This window comes from Denticeps clupeoides, chromosome 17, assembly GCF_900700375.1.
Source record: "Denticeps clupeoides chromosome 17, fDenClu1.1, whole genome shotgun sequence".
NCBI lineage: Eukaryota > Metazoa > Chordata > Actinopteri > Clupeiformes > Denticipitidae > Denticeps > Denticeps clupeoides.
This window is the reverse complement of record NC_041723.1, coordinates 6,747,013-6,769,930: the sequence shown is the minus strand read 5'-3', so window position 1 is coordinate 6,769,930 and position 22,918 is coordinate 6,747,013. Positions and strand designations below refer to the sequence as shown.

The following is a 22,918-nucleotide window of genomic DNA, read 5'->3' as shown; positions in this document are numbered from 1 at the left end:
ACAAACCGGAGCGTCAGGCGCTTATTTATTCATCTGTTGGCTGCGCGAACGTTTGTCCCGATGTAATAATGTGTGTAAACACGAGGCCTGATCTTGCACACACACACACACACACACACACTTACACAGAGTCTATTCACAGTCGTACGAGCTTCTGCACACTCTCCAGCACACACACATCCAGTTTGGTTCCTGCTGTCAAATGCCCCGGTGTGTGTTTGCCCTGTGGTATCTCATGAACACAGTATGTATTCAGGCTTTACACACGCAAAGACCCGTCATAACCAGGAAAAAGCAGCACTGGCCTGCAGGATGTGTGTGTGATCATATGTGGGATGCTGCCAGGGTTTGTGTGTGTGTGTGTGTGTGTGTGTGGGTGCATGAGGAGGTCAGGAAGCCCTGATTGGGATGCCAGCTCGTAAAACGGGCATGTGACTCCATCTCCTTTGCGTTGTGGCTTGTGACTAAAGCCATTAGCGCTGATCCAGAACAGAACATAAAGTCCCACCTTCACGTTTGCTCAGGCTTTAACTGCGCGCCCGCGTGCCACGCAAGCGCCAGCCCCCCTATCCTTGACGATCAGGAGATGCTGCGCGACGTCTGTCTTTCCTCTACTCCACACATCTGAAGCTGCCAGGGGTCATTTATCATTGTGTCGCTTTATAAATAAATATGAATGGCAGTCATCTGCTCGCCTGTGCAGACCGTCCACTTCTTTACACAGTCTCGTCCGCAGAGGGCCAGCATGCACGCAGGCTTTAATTACTACGGTAATTTAAGATGATTGACTTGTCAGTGTTAACGCCTGGGTCTGACCGCTTTAATCAGTCAGCCACCTAATGGTGATGCCTAGAATCCTTTGGATTTTGGCAACATATATGAATACTATGTGTAGTAGAAGTACAATATAATGCCAATAAATAGGACCAAAAATCCATTGGAGGATGCATTTGAAGACAGGATGGCCTGACAAGACATTCATTAGCTGGACTGAGAAAGATTCATCCAGTTTAATCTGTCCCATAATTGCATGGATAACTCTTACACAAAAGAAACATCAGCAGAGGATTCCACTCAAGATGCTTCAATCAGGTTAAAGACACAAAAAAAAAAAAAGTAATGTTATTTTCTGTTTCATGTTCACTTGATGGTATAAAATTACGTAAATGGCATATTTGCCAAAATCAACTGTGTTTTTCTGTCAGAGTGAGATGTCAGTCATCATAAACACAAACCAGAGCATCAGGTGCTTATTTATTATATCTGTTGGCTGCGTGAACTTTAGTCCTGATGTAATTATGTTGAGGCGCAAAAAGAAAAAAAAAGTAAAGTTACTTTGTGCCCCACGTTCTCTGAATTTTATGGGGCTGCACTTCACGATTCAAAAGCTGTAAATGTTAGAATTGTTTGAAAACCATTTCACTTGGCAAGGGTCAGATGCTGCCTGCTTCAAAATATGTGGTTCATGAAGGCCTGAACTTCCAGGAAAGCTTCCTGCAAAGCCTTGGTCTCTCAAACTGAGTCCAATCCACAGATTCAAGTTGCAGCGGAGACAGTGGTGGATATTTGAAGAGAACCTGTAGGGGTGTGAGTCTGTGAAACGTTCTAATTTCATTGATGTAACATTCCCATACATGCCAACTAATAGTACGTGCAAGAAATAGTAAATTCTGTCCGAGTACTCAGGTGTGACATTGAGTGGAATCCTTCGCTCACTCACTCGCTCGTTCTCTCTCCTTTTCATTCACACACAAATTTACACACAAACTCACTCACTCATTCACTCGCTCTCTCTCCTTCTCACTTGCTCATTCACTCGCTCACTTTCCTTCTCACTCTCACACACAAACTCCCTCGCTCATTCACTCACCCACTTTCCTTCTCACTCACTCACACACAAACTCACTCGCTCATTCACTCGCCCACTTTCCTTCTCACTCACTCACTCACACACAAACTCACTCGCTCATTCACTCGCTCACTTTCCTTCTCACTCACTCACTCACTCACTCACACACAAACTCACTCGCTCATTCACTCGCCCACTTTCCTTCTCACTCACTCACACACAAACTCACTTGCTCATTCACTCGCTCACTTTCCTTCTCACTCACTAACTCACTCACTCACTCACTCACTCACACACAAACTCACTCGCTCATTCACTCGCTCGCTTTCCTTCTCACTCACTCACTCACTCACTCACTCACACACAAACTCACTCGCTCATTCACTCGCTCACTTTCCTTCTCACTCACTCACACACAAACTCACTCGCTCATTCACTCGCTCACTCTCCTTCTCACTCACACACAAACTCACACTTTCTACACACTCAACACACTCATCTTCTTACTCACAAACTCATTAAAGATCATTAATTTGGTCACTCACTCACTCACTCACTCACTCACTCACTCACTCACTCACTCACTCACACACACACCTTCAATCACTCATTATGTCACTCGCTTATTCACACACAAACTCGCTCACATACTCACACACAAACTCACTCACAAACTCGCTCACTTACCTTTTCACTCACACACAATCTCACACGCTCATTCAATTTCTCATTCACTCACACACAAACTCGCTCACTTACATACTCACACCCAAACTCACTCGCTCAATCATTTGCTGACTCTCTCACACACACACTCACAAAACTGTGAACAATTAAGAGTTACCAATTCACCTAGTGACTTTGCAAGCCGAACTCCAAACTCATGTGACGCCATGCCACAAACCGCTGTGCCAACGTGCAGCACATAATGTTCCGGCACTGTGCATAATACACTAGAAAGTACCTAAACGATTTCCCTAAACTCCCCTCTGCCCTTTAGGCTGTGGTTCTAGAACTAATCCCTGGGCTGGGCACCAGTTTGCTACAGGTTACCTGCAATTGCTTTTTGAGTGGCATTGGAAGTAAATTGATCTAAATTGTCTATAATATAATTATACAAATTCATCAGACACAGTTTTTCTTGCTTTCTGCCTCAGTCTCTCTTGTCCCCTCCTCTACAGCAACTTTCTGTTGGTTATTTTATCGCTGTCGTCAGCAGACTTTAATCACAGGCAATGGCAGGTTTTTTTTTTGTATGTTTTTTTCCCCTCTTCCAGCAGTGGATGCAGGACTAGTGAGTTATGTTTGGGGTCGTGTTGAGCCGAACAGCCTTTAATACGGGGGCTTTAGAAATGCAATTTCCACTCTCTTGTGCTTATTAGAATATGAAAGTGTTGGCGGCCGTGTCCGGCGCGGTGCGGGCTCCGCAGACTAGGGCTCATGCATTAGGCATGAAGGCTGCAGCCAGAGAGCCTCTGCCAGCCATGGATTTCCCCTCTGCCCGAGACGCAAACACATCCATAATGAGCCCATTTGATTCCTCAAACAGCATCAGCACCGCTGAGGAAGTGCTCTTTACGTTTCCCTCTATCGCTCCCTCCTCTACTCCTTCTTGTCTGTGCCCTTATGTTTCTGCGTATTAATTCTGAGGACTACAGAAATCGATAGGGCAATATGTCACCGGGGCACAAAGTTAACTTTTTGGTCTACCGGCTGATGGCCGGTGAACTGAAATATTTTTCATATTATTACTAAGTACTGACTTTGAAAATTAAATATACAAAAATATATGAGGATAATTTTATTTAATGCTAATTTAAATGTTTATTATAATGTTAATGATGTTACACCTTTTTGATGTTGCAAAATATCTTGCTTTTTTGGTAACGTATTAGGCAGCATTAAAATGTATTTTAAATCACTTTAAATGACTAAAATAAAGTCTGACTACAGTGGTTAGAGCTAATAAGTTTATGTGCTCTTAATTCTTAACTTTTTTCACATCATGAAAGCACTGTAATTGTTGTTATAGTTATTATATTGTCATTTTTGCCATTGTCAGTGATTCCCTCTAGTACCTACTGTCCACCATCCATCTCTCTCTTCAGTCGTCCTCTTCATGTTCCTCTTTCACTGGCGAGGACCACAGTGGAAAGAGGAAGTCATCACTTCCTTGAGCGTCCATCAGTCCATCTCTCCCGGTTTTGGCGTTTTGTGTCTGCGTTGTTCTGAGGTGTTTGATGGACGTGTCATTACTAATGGGTTGGAGGTTTTATTTTTAGAGCGGCGCTGACTTGTCAGCGAAAATCTCGAAATTTCAAAGCAATGGAAACTTTGTTAGAGGAGAAGAGAAGGCAGCGGAGCTCTGATAAATGAGATTAAGAGCACATACACACACATACTTGCTCTCAAACACACACACACAACATCTTACTTGATTTACTTTGTAAGAGTCAGTTATCTTAGACAGCACAAATGAAAGCATCTCTCTCAAGTGGATTAATGTGGGTTTAAGCCTTATTCCTCATTTATTAGTTAAGGTTCAGATCTTTTTGTCCTCTGTCTGTGTGTGTATTCTGCGTGTAATGTGTGTATTAAACAGACATGATGAATTCCGCCTGTGTGTGTAATGTATGTATTAATCAGGCTGTGATGGATTCAGCGGAGGTGTTTGTTATTTGCTCTTATGCAGGTGTGTGTGTGTGTGTGTGTAATGTATCTATGTATGTATTAATAAGACTGTGATGGATTTGGCCGTGGTGCAGTGTGTGTGTCAGTGCCGTGATTGGTTATTTTAATGTGGCTGTGTATCAGCGGCGCGTAACACATGTAAAACCCGCGGTTTAGACACTCCGGCGATGAGCGCAAATCCACGCGTCTCCGCAGTCGGACCCGGCAGCTTAACGGGGAAATGAAGAGGATGCGCAGGTAAGGAGGGGTCGCTGGGGACCGAGTTGCTGTCTGTCCCTCAGGTGGGGGCTGCAAAGCCTCTCTGTTCTGTCCCCTCATCCCTCAGTGTTCAGCGCACAAAACCCCTTACAATGCAGCTCTGTTCATCAGGTCAGCAGTAAGTTCATGTTGTTTCTGTTAATGAAAGTTTTTTTTTCAGATTTTCACCACAAAAACGCCCTCTGTAGCTCCGTAGCTAGGTCAATTTCCAAATCATCATGTCACCGAAAGTGTCACCATGTAGCTAAGTGTTTTCTGTCCTTGCCTCTAAATCTCATTATCGAATTTGTATGTGGATTTTAGAATAACGCACACATCATTTCACCGAGAGCCAGAAGACAGAAGGGAGTTGGGAGAGGAGGCCTGAATCGGCCCCGTGTGGCGGGGCTTTGTGTGCCGGGCTCTGCGGGGGGGAAGAGGGGCTTCACCATGCGAGAAGAAGATGACGGGTGGAGGACAGGGGCACAGAGGAAGTCCTTGTTTTGGAGTGAAAGTGAAAACCCGGCCTCCCGCTCTGTCTCCCCTCATCGGCAAACGGGGTGAAGTCATCAGCGAACCGGTGAATGGCGTCCCACGCTGGGAGTATACGGTGGCAGGTGGGTCCCTTGTTGGTCTAATTGGTGCAAGAGACGGCGTGTCTGTTACCCTACGCCGATAACCTTTCACCGCACCTCCACAATGCCTGGTCTGAACGATTTTCGGCCTCTTGGTCGCGTCAGCTGGTGGAAGGTGGCCTGTGTTTCGGAGGCCCGAGATGAGTGGGGTGCTCTGCATCTCCTCACAATGCCTCCCTGCTCCTCCTCCTTTCCCCACCCAGTGACTAGGTTAAGCCAGAAGGGTGTTGAGGGTCAGCGTTGCACTTCAGAGAGCTCTTACATCATCCTGTCAGAGCGAATGGGCCGTAGTCATGGAATTGACTCGCACTGACCGACCCTCTCCTGGCTCTTAATTTAGACCTCTGGCTCCGGCTCTGCCCTGCCCAAGCCCGGAGCCGTGAACCCCCCCCGCCCCGCGGGGAGACCTGGCCTGGTGTGGTCGATCCTGCCCTGGCCTCGGGGCTAATGCTCCAGGAGGCCTGAGTAAGGCCCTACTTTCGCCTGAGCCCCAACCCCAGACCCCCTCACTCACCTGGGTTAACCCCGCTGAGGACGGGGCCTACAGGAAGATTAATGGAGTGTGCCGTCCGAGAAGCTGTTGTTTGTTTCTAGTTGCATGACAGAGAGCGGGTGCAGTTTTCCGGTTTCCTGTGCACAACGCAGCACTTTTTTTTGGAAATAAGCAGATTTTTTTTTTGTCATTATATTAATGAAATGGAAAAAGTGTGCAAATGGCTTCACAATTATGAAAAATTAAGGCCTAATTTGATCTGAAATGCATGTACTTCACAATTTTACGTTTGCTGTGTTCAACCAGGCTGCTGTTTGTTTTCTGGGAAAAAGACAACAACTTTGCTTTGTTGTATATACATTTATATTTACCGCATTTACCAGACGCCCCGTATCCAGAGCGACTTACAATCAGTAGTTACAGGGACAGTCCCCCCCTGGAGACACTCAGGGTTAAGTGTCTTGCTCATGGACACAATGCTAGTAAGTGTCTTGCCACAATCGTGAAAATATTTTCAGAAAGCTAATATTGTGTTATTGTTGGGTCGTTTTTAGCATAATAAACAATGAAGTGAACAAAACCCGTTCTGATACTTGTGATATATTATGACCTGGTTCTGGTTCGTAGGCGAGTGTGTTAACCACTAGGCTACTGGCACCCTATATACATTGTAAGATCATGGGTGCACAGGTCAAAGGCCAATTTACACTATATGGAATGGAGGTACTTTACATGAAAAGCTCATTTCTTTATTTAAATGGATGTAGTTGTGATATAGTTTTTTCTTCTCAGTTTCAATGGATGTTGATGTCTGAATTGATCTGTTAATTTGATCTTTTAATTGTTCTTCTAATTAAGGCAAGGCTGTCCTCAGTGCGACATTGTTAATTTTATTAACAGTATAAAAGTGTTACTAGAATGGAGTTCATTTACTTTATTACACTTGAGGTGTTTTAAATAAGCAGTTGACTAATCAGGAACAGTATCCATTACCCCAGGTAATTATAGGTATTGTTTATTTATGTATCGGCTGTAAAATGTCATGTATTATTTAACTGTATATAAATACACTTTTGTCGTATTTTTATGTGATGTCGCAGTAATTACACAGTTTTTTCTCTCTCTCTCTCTCTCTTCCCCTCGCGCACTAATGTTGAACTGACGCAAATGACCTTTATTTAGCAGGTAATTGTGCTGGTTTGTGCCAGTGTGTGATTGTGATCTTTCTCTCTCTCTCTCTCTCTCTCTCTCTCTCTCTCCCTCTCTCCCTCTCGCACTCTCCCTTTTCTCTGCAAGAATGCTGCTTCAGCAAGGTTTCTCGCGCTGCGCGGCAAGGTCCTCTCTTCATTCTCAAGGTGTCCCTGATGCAGGCCCCTTTTCAGGGCTTTTTTAATGGATTGGCCCGATACAGCTAGCTTCCAAATGGAGACTCTGTGCGTTAATTCACCGTCTGATAAAGATCCTTTTAGCCGCTCTGTTAGAACTCCTCATAGAGATATGAAGTACACAAACGAAGGTTAGATTGGGCACAGAATCCTCACGCTAGGAAGACTTTGGGGGGGGGAATAGAAACGAGGTGAAAAAGAATCAATTTAATTGCTATTCATGTGTTCATGCGGAGGAAGTGAAGAGTGTGAATGAAGGCTTTCTTTTTTGGGTGGGGTGGAGAAAATGGGATGCTGTTGAGGGAAGGTTATCTTCGCAATCCGTAAATTGACAGGTGTAGCTCTCAAGTGTGCTTTATCACCTTTGACCTTTTGAACGCTCATTTCCGCTGCCCCGGTCTCTGTGCCACGACAACCACGGCTTGTTGATGTGAGGTGTGTGTCTGGTCGTGGACAGCACCGGGTCCCTCACACTCATCCTCAGGTTTAGCGTCGGAGCAGAAACAAAGCCCCTCTTTGGATTTTCCTCAGACGCAATGGCGTCCCTCGCACACACACACAGATATGCACACTCCAATCTCCTACCCAGGAAAAAGGAAAATCAATTTGCGGCGTAGAAGCCGGAGCCGGCCTGTTTGTTATGGAAAGAGCGAGCGGGGCAGATTTGCATGGCTTATTGCCGGCACTGAGCGCGTTGAGCGGCTCCTCTTGCCTCCCCGGATTTCCCTCGTCTTGAAGGCATTCATCTCCGCTGCCCTTTCTTCACGCGGCCCGCCTTGTCTTTCCACCTTGTATCTCACAATGCCTATGCAAATGGCGCACGCGGCCCATTGTGCTTTGGCGCGCATGTGGCGCACGCAGCCCGTCTGCGAGTGAGGGGTGGCGCCTTCGCCGGGGCTCTGCATTTACATTTAAAAAAGTGAACATTGATTTTTCTTTTGCGGCCGACATTTTGACAAATTTCTTTGTTTCGGTGTGTTGGCATCGGCGGACGCCCTCCCCCGCGCATTTCTAAATGAGGCTCACGCTGCTGTTTTTAATTGTGCCTAATATTAAAGCAATATTATATGAGAAGAGCGTCTGATATTGTTACCATCAGCTCTAGTGACCATGAAGACGAAAGAAAAGTAATTACAACTACCATCCAGCAGCAACCAAGGTTATGTAGCAAATACTTGCCACTTTACATATGCAAAACCTTGCACTTTACTAACAGGTAAAACATGCTAACTAAGGCATCTAAAGAGGCGAAATGATTGTGCAAACCTACCAGCCGTGCTAGACTTCTTCTCCACCAATCACAGCGCAGGGTCGACTGCTGTTTATTTAAGAGCAGAACATTTTTTTTTAGGAAAATGAAGCTGCATTTTTTTTTTTTTTTTCAAATTTTTCCCACCAATTCGTCTGGATTTTTTTCAGCCGATGTAATTGCATGTTCAAAACACATTTCTGTTGAAATTTGTTTGGCCCCGTCGTGGATTTAGCTCATTTGATAAAGGCGCTAGCCCAAACTCGCTTGCCTGCTAAGACTGTTTTTTTTTTTTAGCTATTTGACTTGGAGCCCAAAGGCATAAGCACCTCCACCCTGCGCACACTTTTCCCGCATCGCCCACGTCGCCTTTTAAATATGAAGCTCATCTGTATGACTGTTTGCCCTGTTTGCCAACTGAAGCGTGGCGTCATCATTGTGCCGTATGTGTGCCCTTTTGCATTAAAAAAAAAATAGTTTAGCGACCTTTGTTGGAGCCACAAACGATGCAACATTTCACTTTGCAAATGCTTACGGCAGGAGTTTGCTTTGAGTTGTAGCTTACCTCTTCCCTCCCAATCCCCAGTGTGTTCTCGGCACACACCTGCACCGCTCGCCGGCATTTTAATCCACTTTTTATTTAATCTGCGGAATTTTTAACCCTCCTTCCACCCCCCCCAAAAAAAGGCAAAATAAATCAAAACAGTAAAAAAAACACGGAGATGGTGGTTTGAATAGAGTTTGTTTATGTCCCGTTCATCCGGTACTGAAATTCGGTTGTGTAAATGAAAGTGTTCATTAGAGCTGAGGATTTGGGGTCTGTGTTTGGTTTTGTCTTGTCTGTAAATTAGTTTTTTTTTTTTACAGGACGGCGTCCGCGGCGGGGAACTGTGGTGGTGTTTAGCGTGCTCCCACACCCCCCCCCAAGGGGTCTTAACTCCCTCGTCTTCTGCCCAATTATCAACGAGGAAACAAACACAGCTCCGTCTTCCCCGTCTCATTCCTCGGTTTTCTCCGTTGCTCACGCTCTGCTTCTTTTTAAAAAAAATCGTTCTCAACTTCTCTAATTAACACTAGCCAGCATGTGCTGCCACAATCGTGAAAATATTTTCAGAAAGCTAATATTGTGTTATTGTTTTTAGCATAAAAAACAATGAAGTGAACAAAACCCGTTCTGATACTTGTGATATATTATGATCTGAGGCAGCTTTACGTTGAGTGACACTTTTATCTGCACTTTACTTCCACTGAAGGGTGTAAATTACCCCCCAACCCCCATTTTTTCCCTTGCATGCACACACACAGACACACCGAGCTCGGCGTGTCAAAAAAAAAAAAAAGGGAGCGCGTCGACATTAGACCTAATTTAAAACCATGTTTGATGCATTTTTAAACAGCTCTGGACTTTTCAAGTTCCTGGTGTACATAAGCTCACATCTGAAATAATTTAATCATCTGTCGAATCAGCCCTGAATATTTAACCGAATGTAATATCTTACATCTTACACGTATCCTTCTGGACTTGAAACGGCTCGTGTTTTTCTCCGCGTTAACACTCTATTAGGCCGCGCTGTGTGACAGTTAAAAGAGAGAAGATTTTATTATTATTTAATCCCCCCCCCTCTCTGTTCCTTGGTAATTATGTGCCCGGGCCTCCTATCAGGCGGCTTATGTTTCACTTTTTGTTTGGTGGTGATTGAGCACTCTGCGGTCACCGCATTAGCGCCTTGATGAGATCAGTGGGACATTAGAAACAGGGAGTAACCAACCCCGAAACGGCGCTCCGTCTTATTGTTTCACTGCACCAGACAGATGTGTCAGGCAGCAGCGTCTGACCTTGGAGACACACAAACCCCCAAAAACACACACAGGCACACGCACACACACACAGGCACACACACACACACACACACACACATGCAAGTTCACCCGGGAGCGTCCTAACGACCTTTTCCCTGACCTCGGTGTAACAGAGAGAGGGGCTTACTCTACCCGCAACACCCAACACAACATAACTTTGCCCCTGTTTTGCCAAACACAGCTTTTTTTTTTTTTTTTTTGAGACACATGGTACATAAAGGATGAATATTTATCAAGGCGCCTTGTCGGCTGAATGTGGAGCCACGCGGGTTGCAGTAGAATTGATTTTTACAAACTGTGTTTTGGATTTAATTCAGCGCCTGGTGCATTTGCATAGAAATCATCTGTGTAGAGGGTTAGGATTGGAGAGCGAAGAGGGAGAGGACGGGGGGGGGGGACGAGAGACGGATGCAGGACCTCCGCCGGCACGCGTGGGACAGCCTTTTATTTACATCCTACTGCTTCTTACTTGTACTCCCTCGTCCACCCCTCACCGCCTTTAGTTTGTAATGGAGTGGTGGTGCTACAGATGGATGACGAATTCAACAGCCGCTGTTAGTCTGGGCCCTTCTAAAGGTGTTCAGTCGAGTTGGTGGAGAAGACCCGGTTTGCAGAGGTCTACCATGTAGGTTTCTAACGAAGTGGCCCGTGCCCCAGTAATGACCCTGGTTTAAGGTAGAATTTGTGTTCGTGGTTAAACAGTGCAGGTTAAACAGTGCAGTCTTTTTAGATTTAGCTTTTTCTTTCATTTGTTTGTCTGTGGAATTCACTCGTTCATTTCACTCATTCACTCTGCTGCAGTGTACACTCAAAAGATAAGAAATGTGGTGGCGCTGCAGTGGCGCACACACAAACACAGACATTCTCATTGTTCGTTGAGAGCTTTCTGCCCCAGCACCTCTTCAAATTTCCACCGTTCCCCTCCTCCGCCTCCCTGTTTGTAGTCATGTGTTGGGAGGACACTGCTGCAGGAGTGTATGAGGACCCATCAGTGAATATCCACAGACAGACAGACACACACACACACACACTGTACACACGTCACAATCGATATGAGAAACAGCAGATGGCTGTTAATGTTTACACGTCGTGAGCTGAGACACTTGAGATCTGACTGTGGGCTCCTCCGTATATTCATTAAAGTCTTATGTCTTTCTTTTTTTTTTCTTACATCCCTTTAGATACTATATTTTGCAAGCATGGCTACTTCCTGTCTTAATTGCGGACTAATTTTGTACCGGTGTTTTTGATCAATAGGCTCATGTTCAACTAAAAGGGAATTCAATTTCATTGAGAAATCCTGCCCATTTTTGCCATTTTTGCAATTTGTCCCTCTTGCTTTTCTGATTCCGTCCCAAATATGAGCACACTGCTGCGTGTCCGTCTGGCGAGTCCTATCTGAATTCCATTATTAAAATGCGTCTGATTGATCTGCTTTAGGATGAATAAATTAATATGAGTGCGGATGATTGTTAGAGGTCACCTATTGGCAAAGTGATCCCACGCGTTCCCTGCTGCTCTCAGGAGGCCCCGTCTGACTTTTCCAAATGGCTGTGGTAATCGTCATCGACGGTAATGAAATGTGACTATAACGCCCATTTGACACAGTGATAATGGTTGTGACTTTCTTCTCTGGGCGTCCCGTAGACAGGTGAGCGTGGTGGGGGTGGTGACGGTGCGGGGTGGACATCCCAGAAGGGTGGAGGAGTGATTGGCAGTTACGACAAGGCTGAAGCTGTTTTTAAATGTCAGCAACCCTCGATGGCGAACTGGAGAGACATGTGTTGGCTGACGTGTGTTTCATATTTCAATCGGCTTTTTTTATGCATATACATGACTCTCTTTTCCACAGTGACCTCTTTTCACCTGGAACACTTAGAGTGTCATGTGTGTAGTCGAGGGTTGCGGTTGTTGGAAGTGGCAGGAAGTGTTGGTCTCACACTTTTTTGTGTGCTTGATAATTAAATTTTATTTGCTCTATACATTTACCACAATGTTACATTAATTGATTAGCCTTATATAAATGTAAACAATAGTTCAAATTGTTTGAATTTATTAAATTGGTCCGAACCAAGATGGTGGCGCGACATTAGCTCACAGTGGCCTCTCCGGATCCACAGTGGTGCTTTTTTTACATTTCTGCCTTTAAGCACACCAGAAAAGATCTGCAGAATGCACACCCTGACAGACTGTTCGTTGTCGCGGGAGATCGCAGGAGTGAGGTCCAAACTGTCTCGAGCCATTTGCACATGGGCAGAAAATCCACAACCACTTCCAGGACAGCGGTGACACAACTGCACAAGTAGTCACAAACTACAGGACCTCTGCCTAAATTCCATCAACATGTGATGAGAGGGAAAAGTGCTCTGGATCATGTTTACACAAACATCGCTGGCGCATACCGGGCGGAGCCCCACCCCATCTTGGCCAATCAGACCACATCACTCTTATGCTAATTCCAGCATACAGACTGCTCACAAAACTGGTTCTGAAGCAGATGAGAACCTGGTCATCAGGAGCCATTTCTACCCTTCAAGAATGTTTTGAGTGACTGGCAAATATCATCAGCTTGGAGGAGTACACAACATCAGTCAACAGCTACAGTACAGGCCAAACAATTGGACAAACCTTCTCATTCAATGTGTTTTCTTTATTTTCGTGACCATTTACTTTGGTAGATTCTCACTGAATCAAAACTTTGGATGAGCACATGTGGAGTTTTGTACATCAGCAAATGCACTGATGACATTACAGTCTTCAATACATCACCACAAGATCCAACAAGAAGCTGTGGGTGACTGCAGAGGTACGTCAACTGCTTGAGACTCCGCTTTCTGGAAGAACGACAAGGTGGCCCTAAGTAGTCACAAACTACAGGACTAAAACCTCTGCCTGTGACAATGACTTCTCCGTACTGGATGTGCTAAATTACTTTGATGCACGGTTTGACACCGAACAAGGTAAATCTGAGGAAATCCAACCCTCCACCCAGTGATCAGGTGCTGTGTTTAACCACGGCAGATGTGAGGAAAACTCTTTGCAGAGTTGACTCACAAACATCTGCTGGACCAGCGAACATCTCTGGAAGATACTCAGATCATGTGCAGACCTGCTGGCAGATGTTCTCACAAACATCTCTAACATCTCATTGAGCACCGCACAACATTCAACACCAACAATCCTCAGCACCTGATCAAGAAGCTGAGCCTGCTGGGCCTGAACACCTCCCTCTGCAACTGCATCTTGGACATCCTGACTGAGAGACCTCAGTCTGTCCAGATTTAGAACAGCATCTCCAGCACCACCACACTGAGCACTGGAGCTCCTCAGGGCTGTGTTCTCAGTCCAATGCTGTTCACCCTGCTGACCCACGACTTTGCAGTGATGACATGAACGTGGTGGGTAGACTAATGGACTGGTGTAAGGTCAACAGTCTGTTTCTGAACATGGACAAAACTAAAGAGATGTTTATTGATGTAAGAAAAGAATGAAGGTACCACACCCCAATTAACCCGTCTCCCACCACCCATCCTCACCACCTTCTATAGAGGGACTGTTGTCTGGTTTGGGAACTGCACCACATTGGATTACAAGACCCCACAGCAGATAGTGAGGACAGCTGAGAAGATCATCGGAGCCTCTCTTCCCTCCACAATGGACATTTACCACACACGCTGCATCAGGAAAGCAACCAGCCATCAGGAAAGACACACACATGCACACACACCTCTACCTATATTATATATAGAGTAAATATGATATATTATTGCACTGTTCAATTTTGCACAGCAGCGTTTGCACTATTTTTACTTTGTACCTAAATCAGTCCTTTCACTTGTTTAGCACTATCTGTTACTAGTTTAACATTTTCTATGTTGTTCAATGTTTTTCTTGCACTGCCTGTGTCCCATGTTTGCACTTTCTGTAGCCACTTTGTCTGTTGCACACATGCACTTTATGTCAGTATGTAACTTTGTTTTAAACTTTGCATGTAGCACCAAGTTTGGGAGAAGCTATCCCACTATGTACCATCTAACATGTATGTAGCTGACAACTTGACCTTGAAATCAGTCGTTTTTTTTGGCCACAAATAACTCCAAAAAACACAGCACAACAGGACAAACACTGGGATAAACGTCTATGTGGTTTCTTAAAAGTTACGGGTTATTGGTAATAAATGTCTAATAACGAGTAATCAACTGCCAAACAGTTAAACACGGGTGAAGATGACTGGTCAGTTTTTTTTTTGAGTAACTACACTGACTTTACCACACTTAGTACCTTAATACTCTCATGAATCAAGGAGGAACACAACAGTACAGCATGAACCTCCGATGTGGCGTTTTACAAACGGCACTGTGGGAAATTCCTCCACGCCGCTGTAGACCGGTGCCGTGCCTCAAATGAAGACGGATTGTCCTGACGTAATTGCTGTTGTGTAGCAATTAGATGAGGTCATCACTGACAAACCCGAAGTGATAATGAGGAAATATTCATAATAATTAAGCCCTTGTCAGAGGCCGGCTTCTGGGGACGATCTCTCAGAAGAAGAGAGTCTCACTCCCCGACCCTGCCCGGCAATCGCCTCACAAAGGTACAATTAACCGCAACTTCAGATTCAGCCTTAATTATAACCGCAATTACCAGCTTGACATTCATCGCGAGCGCGTCGCCAGCACGTGTCGCCGAGCGCGCCGCTCCCGCGCTTAATTGTATCGGGGCTTTCACGGCCCTGCGACTTCCTGCTTTTGTAAATTTCAGCTCCATAACTCTCGGCCCTTATGAGGGTGGCGGAACGGATTGAATTAAAAACAATGAAGCTCTAATAAGATAAAACCCAATCAAAATCGATTAACCTCTGGAGCGAAGGGCGTTGATTTCCCCTCCCGTCCGCTTGGCACGCGGTGATGGGGGGCACCAAACTTTAATCTTCATCAGGTTCTTTGATTTTTTTTTCTTTTCTTTTCTTTTCTTTTCTTTTCTCTCCGCCCCCCTCCTTTCTTCCTAAAGGAAATGCATAATTTACACTCTTTGAAGTTATTTCAATAACACTGACAACATGTTACCTTTAATCTAGGGGCCTGGGAACATTAAATATTTAGTCATGTTTCAGAACAAAAGACAAGCAGGACCGTAACACGCCTCTTACCTTGCCGCCGCTATCGTCACACTCCTCGCGCGAGGAGCTAATTAACTTCAGACGCCGCGTTTTGTATGACTCACGTTCACACTTGTTCGCTTTTATTTCTCCATTTTTTTCCCAACCCGAACTGTCTCCGCATTCCAATCGTGTCGTTACCCGCAGACAAAAAGTAAAGTGCTAAAGTGTGCAAAATGCCGAAGTAGCCGCTCGACTTCGGAGGCCGACCGCTAAGAATCAGTCTGGCGGGAAATGATGTCCCTTTGGCTTATTTATTATTATTTTTATTATTATTATTACATATTTAAAGATGCAGCTTTAGGTCTTCGTACGAGCCGCGGGTGGGATGTCGCCTGTGGATTAGGTTAAGCGGTGGCGGGGGAGCCGGTGTGTGTGTTCTCCGTGGGGACTGAGGGTGTAACGCTGATCCCTGTTTTTGATTATGATGGTCCTTCGCTCGGCCCGGGAGTGTGATGGGAATCCTCAATGACAGTTTGTCCCGTCTGGGCTGCTGCCAAAAACTCAGCCCGTCTCCTTCCCCCACGTCTCTCCCTCCCCCCATCCCTCCATCCGTCTCTTTTCTTAGCAAAAGCCCGGCTCATTCGTTTCATCCTCAACTCTCTCTCCCCCTTCACTTTAACTGTGTTATGCACAGACAAGGGTCGTGACCCCTCTTCTTTTTCTCCACGCATTTACGAAGTTGAAGTAAGCCTTTATCCTTGTTTATTTAGTGTAGTATATTGTTTGTATAAGTATATTAAAATAAATAGGATTTAGCAATGAATGAATCATCTTTATAGGTGTTGCAGAAAGATCTTTTTTCCATGGACCAGATTATACTTTAGGCGCTGCTGTCGCGTGATTGCATCTTATCGGCGTGGCCCGGGTGTTATGTTTATGCTTTTCGGACTTCGTAACGCATATTTATGGGTACTTAAGTCGTGAAATGCAGCCATAATGACGTCTCCCTGCTGCTCCACCTTTCTCATTCTTTTTTCTGGTCTTAATTTTGCTGTAGGAATCTGCTGCAGGCCGACGCCATGGATAGACCCATTTTGCCATATGTGTGTGTGTATGTGTTGGTGTAGATGTGGCTTTTGGTTAAACATCTCTGGTCTGATATTTCTCTCCGTCCTCGCCGGGATGCAGTGGAGGGCTGGGGCCGGAGCGTTGCAGTGCAATAACTAAATGAGTTTCAGCACATTGCTGAGACGTCCTACTTCTGTAACCATACCGTGTGTTTGTGTGTGTTTGTGTGTGTGTGTGTGTCAGGAGTCTCACAAACCTAAAGCTCCATCCCTCGCGTACTGTCCGTGCCACGACAGGTTCATACTACACTCCAGTTTTTTTACCCAAAGTTTACTTTTCCATGGTCTGTCCATGTGTGTTCTGGCAGTACCTTTTATGCTTATTCCTACATTTACATTTATGGGATTTAGCTGATGCCGTTGTGCAGAGTGACTTGCATGCAGTAGTGTGTTTGTGAGTGAGAGAGGTCCGATCAGGTAAATAATTGACCATGATGGGGTTCACTCTGCATGGAGGTGCATCTCAGCACCACCTGTTCTCTCTGAAGACCGGAGGTGTGTGTGTGTGACTGTGTGTGTGTGTGTGTGTGTGTGTGTGTGTGTGTGTGTCACTCTGCGGTTGTCACAACAGGAGACGTATGAGCTCCCTGAGCCGCTTGGCTTTGAGGAATAAAGGAGGGAGTTGAGTAATTACTTACGGATTTTCGCTTCTGCCCTTCCCTCATCTCGTCATCAGTCATTTTCTATTTCCACCTCGTCTTCCTTCCCTGTATAACAAAATCAACAGAGCTGATTACAAAATCGCTTCCTGCAACAAGTCACACTCACAAAGAGTCTTTTGTAAAACAAAGGAGGAAGTTAAATGTTGTGTTGACCAGAATTGTGTCCAAGCATTGCAGATGGACTGGCCGATTAAACAATCTCAGTTGATGATTGCGATAAAATCCAGCTTGATTTTGTGATCAGCTATGTGCATTTTCACAATCACAATAAAAATGGCAGAAATCTGCATGTTTGTGCATTTACATTGCTTTGAATGGGAGACGCACGGCTGCCAGACATCCGAAGTTTCCCGGAAGTCCTGGGATACTCCCACATATGGATAGGAGCTCCCTGATGACCGCAAATTGAACGAAATATCCCAGAAATTAGAACAAGAAAACAAGAGCATGCATGCGAGACACTCTTGAGAGAATCTCACACGTGATGAAATGAGAGAGAGAATGTGTGGATCACTGCGTGTGTTGCTTGTTCATGAAGCCCGTGCTAGACAAAGAACATTCCGATTGGCTTATTTCGCTATGTAAACCCATCAAACTAATTAAACTTGTTGAGGACTCTATGTTACGATCACTGTTATCGGTTCAGTGGAGCATCATGGCAGACGGAGAGTATAAAACGCATTTCACCTGAGACTACAGGTTCTACAGGTTTTTGCAGGTCTGGATGTCTGGGCCGCTGACGTGCTGGAATACAGAATTAACGCACACAGTCCATGCCCATGTAACGTAGTTCATTGCATAAAGCCAGCAAAGAGCGAAATGGCTGAGTTTCATATGTTAATTATCTCTGGTGTCTTGCAGTATCAGGAAAAATTGTGAGAAAAAAATCAATCGGAAAATTGAATCATTTTATTTGTGAAAGTATACTGTGATATATTATTTTTCCACCATATCGTCCGCCCGGTAACTTTTCCTCTACGTCTTCAACAGAGTGTCTGTGTGTGGTGGGGTCTGTGTGAATAATTAAAAACTCCCCCTCGACGCTTCCTGAAATAGATTATGATAACACAAGAGTGTGAAACAATTAACAGAGCAAGAGTGAGAGAAAACCTAGCCACCAACAGAGTCTCCATGCCAGAAAGCGTCCAAACACACATGCGCACAGGAGGACCTGAAGGAAAACAAAAAACTACCAAAAAACATGGGATCTTTTTATAGAACATTCATTCCGGTTCGCTCCGGGCTGCATTGTCTGCAGAGAAATGTCCCGGTAACCACTGATTGTAAGTTGCTCTGGGCGTCTGATAAATGCTGTAAATGTAATCAAGCTAAGGTTCTGGCTTATTTAGGCCATTTAACATGACTACTCTCCTCATCTTAGTATACAAGCATGTGATGGGAACTGATTTATGTCTGTTATATGTCTGACTCTACCATTGATGGCACCATGCTCCCTTCCAATTGGATGGTTTTGCACCTTTTTTCAGTGGACCTGTTACATCACAGACTTAAACATTAGACAAGTGATTTATCTGGTGAACTGCAAGCCTTACAGCCCTGTACATATTAAGCCTTTGCTTATTTTGAAAGTAAGGGTCCACCTGAACATATACTGTATGTGCAGGAGCAGCTTGACTCTAAATTGCATCATCTGTGAAAGTTCATGCAATTTGATTCAGACTAACATGTTTGAGCGCTGTCTTCTTTTATAACCTCATGCAGATGTACTGTGTGTCTCTGTGCGTGATTGGTTATGAGTCCTGGTCCTCTAGGAATCCTCTATGTTTTTATTTTCAATCATTTCAGCATCTTTAACATCCAATGGAGGGATGCAGTGTGATTTAAAAGAACATGTTTTTTCTTTGCCTTCTTCTTCTGCTTGTCTTTCTTCCGTCTTTCTGTTTTACCTTGCTTTCCTACCATCTGTCTCCCTTGCTCCCTGGCGTTTCTCCTGTTTCCCTCCCTGGCAGTCATCTCTTTACCTCTTTTTAACTGCTTTTATGTCTGTCTTCCTCTCACTCTGCGTTCCTCTTTCTTGCTTCTTTTTCCCTCATCCTTTTCTCCCGCCGTCTGCCCTCCCCCCCATCTCTCTCTCGCGCTCATTAAAAGACTCGGCGGCTCTGCTCATTTATAATGCTCTATATGCCCGTCCTCGGGCTGTGCATTTTTCTCCTCTCAATAGTGCATTGATTTCCTGTATGACTTCATCAGCCCAATACCCGTCGGGCGCAACCGTTCACGCAACCGGCCGCTCACGCCCTCTGTCAAACTCCCATGATGCCTACGCCTGTCCCCTACTTCACCCGCTTACCTCCTTGATGTGTGTGATTCTAGTTCAAGAGTGCGTGTGTGTGTGTGTGTGTGAGAGAGAGAGTCTGTAATATGCATATTGTACCTATGGCTTGTCCACATTAGGATTGTTTGCTGATTTTAGGGCCGAAGATAAACACCCGCTTATTATGGCATAACTGCGATTGACGGCGTCATGCATCAGTTTAATAGCCGGAGCCGCGGTTCAATACAGTGACACTCGGTGAAGGTTTTCCTAATGAAAGAAGCGACGTGTTTTGCGGAGTGACTGCATTCATCAGGCGATATAGTGTTCATTACATCCCACAAAGGCCTGCCAATGACAATGTCCTGGACCATGCATTAGCCCCCAGTGATTGGGTACCAGTGTATTATAGATCTAATGCTCTTAGATAAATAGAGGCCAGATAATCCATCCTCATGGAAACAGATATTTGAAGGATGTAGCGGTGTTGGCCATGCTGTGGAGAACCATGAGCTTTGCTGGGTGTCTGATCCAAAAACAGAAGCCACAGATGTGCAGATAGGCAACAAATCAAAGAAGAAAGTTACAGGACGGTAATAAAGGGACAGACTGTAAGGCAGGTTTGGACAGTACACTTATGATAAGTTTATGATATGATTTTAAAAAAGGCTCTGTAATTTTTCTTCAGTTAATAAGATATCACATTTGCATTGTAGAGAACCGTCCTGCAATATATTGAGCATCACAACTAAGATTGTCAGTATCCACCCCCCTTGGCTTTTTACCTATTTTGTTACGTTCCAAACTGTTTCTTCAATCTTATTTCATGCGATGGATCTGTACAAAATAGTCTAAGTTGGTGAGCTTATCCCCTAATTACCTTCCAATTACCAAGTCAAGTAATTAGTGAAGTTCACCTGTGTGCAATCCAAGAGTCACATGATCTGTCGGTATAAATGCAGCCCAGGAGGCTGCGACACCAGCAAGAGGCATCACACCAAACCAGGGACAATGTCATTGAGAAGTACAAGTCAGGGTTTGGTGATAAAAAATATATCTAGAAAAAGGAGGCGTGATTGAATTTTCCTCAAATTAACTGAGGAAGGTGTTCAGATTGAACTTTTTCAGCCACCAACACATCCACTCATCCCAAGAACACCCCCTTCACAGTGGGGCTGTTTCTCAGCAAGAGGGACATGGAAACTGGTCCAAGTCAAGGGAAGGATGCTAAATACAGCGATATACTTGAGCCAAACCTGTCAGTCAGTCAGTCTGGGATTTGAGACTGGGACAGAGGTTTTTGTGATTGTGATACACATCACTGCACAACAAGCACAGCACACGGTGACGCAACAAAATGTGCAGCCATGAAAGATGCCCGGGGAGCAGCGTGTGGGGTCGGTACCTTGCTCAAGGGGACCTCGGGGGCACCTTGGTGTTCAGGATTCGAACCTGCAACCTTCCAGTTAGCAGTTCACTTCCTTACCTGCCAGGCCACCACTGTCAAGTGGTTTAAGGGGAACCTGTAAATGTGCACTTGCTGCTGTCTTTTTTCCCCCCTTTGCTTTATTTCCACCTGGCTGTGCATTTCTCCCCTCCTTGCTCCCTGTCTTTTCTCCCGTTTCCCTCCCTGAATCATCTATTTAGCCCTCTTCTTCTTTTTTCTACTTCTTTTGTCTCTGTCTTGCTCTTTGTGAACAGTTACATGCTGAAGTTTTCTGGTATTTCATCCAGTTTGTTTGCTGCACAATAAAAAAAATCATGCAAACTCTCAATCAATCCATTTAAATTCCAGGTTGTGAGGCAACAAAATATGAGAAATGCTGGGGGTGGATAGTACTGTATCAATATAGCATCATATTGTGAGATTCTCTGTGGTTCCTGCCACTTATATGTACAGTTGTTATTGATTTGATTTGTCACAGACCTAAGGTGCTTAAAATTGTTCAGGTCTTCCTGAAGACTGGAAGAGCAGGAGAGGTGTTTGTGGCTCAGCAGAGCACTTTCTCCACATATTCTGGCTGAATGAAACAACGGCGCACAGACAGCCTCACCCAGAGGGAAAAATCCTTATTTACTTCATATTAAACTGTTTTTGATCGTACGCCTTTTTTGCACCGACCAGCCCATTGAAATTTAAAAAGCCACAATTGCAACATTTCGGATCATATTGCTGGGGAATGGAGATTCCCGTCCCTGCATATGCTCTGGGCTGAGGGGTCTTTCCTTGGTCTGTGTTTGTGTGTGTGTGTGTGTGTGTGTGTGTGTGGTGTGTTTCGTTTAGTGAGCATTGCTGTTGCTTTCTTCACAAAAGGCGCAGGACATTAGCAGTGAAAGACTGGAGGTCTTACCACTGACCTTCAGGTTGGTGGTGGCAGTATGTGTGTGTGAGTGAGTGTGTGTCTGTCTGTGTGCTTCCACACACGTGTTTATGTGCAGCATAGCTGTACACCCACTAATCTCTTTCCCCTTCCCCCACTGATGGATTTCTGTGCTCCTTAAATTTCAAAGTCCTGAAGTGTTTGAGTGGCCTGCAGTGCGGCTGCCCGGATGTGTTCAGACCACAAGGTCACCCAGGGATGAGAACAAGGCAGACAGGTCCATGGCTTCCAGAGACAACCAGACAACCAGAGGGCTTAATCCTGAACCAACCAGAAACACTGGCCTCAGATCAGTTACTGTAGGTTTTCAGAGAATTCCCATAAAAAAAAAAAAAAAAAACAGCAGTAATGGCCAAGTATGTTTCACCCATGAGGGTTTTCTTTCCAGACATCAGTGTCTCAAGCAACACGATGTAATAATGTAAAAGGTCAAGACTACATTCACAATATACACACTGCGTGGTTCACAGTGTAGGGAATGTATGCTTTTAGTCCAATACACATATAATATATGCATAAATGTAGATATAAATGTATCCATAAAATTGAGCTATGTAGTTATTGGGATGGGACAAGAAACTGTCATAACATAACATAAGATATCGGGGTCACTGCATCTTTTTTGCTGGAGACTAGAAAACCTCTGAAGATTTTATCAATCAATGCACATGAAAAATATATAAAAAAATAATATAAAAACATTAACAGTAGTGCAAGAAGTACTATATATTACACTATCAGTTTAGTGTCTCACAGCTAGCAGTTACATGATAAATATAATGCATTTATTAAATACTTAGACTGTTCATAATGTTCTTTTGCAGAGTAACAAAGTATAGGACAGACATTTCAGCCATTTTTTCTTTTCTGAAGATGTAGATTGCAGACAGCTCACAGACGGGCCGACTTTCATCCGTGTGCTGAGGCGTACAGACACGGCTTTGCTGTGGGCACCAGCTCATAGGGGCTGCAC

The 22,918-nt window shown here is 44.7% G+C and overlaps 1 protein-coding gene across 3 annotated transcripts in view; it reads left to right on the top strand.

Annotated features, from left to right (window-relative positions):
• Nucleotides 1–22,918, top strand: part of wwox (WW domain containing oxidoreductase) — a 180,551-nt gene that overhangs the window by 88,935 nt on the left and 68,698 nt on the right. Inside the window, exon 9 of one of the 3 annotated variants that reach the window (XM_028957293.1) lies at nt 3,912–3,938. The exons of the other annotated variants lie outside the window; for them this stretch is intronic. Within the exon in view, the coding sequence (XP_028813126.1) occupies nt 3,912–3,914 (3 nt within the window). The 3' untranslated portion in view covers nt 3,915–3,938. Of the gene's footprint in view, nt 1–3,911; nt 3,939–22,918 lie in introns of those variants that run through there. 3 annotated transcript variants of the gene reach the window in all.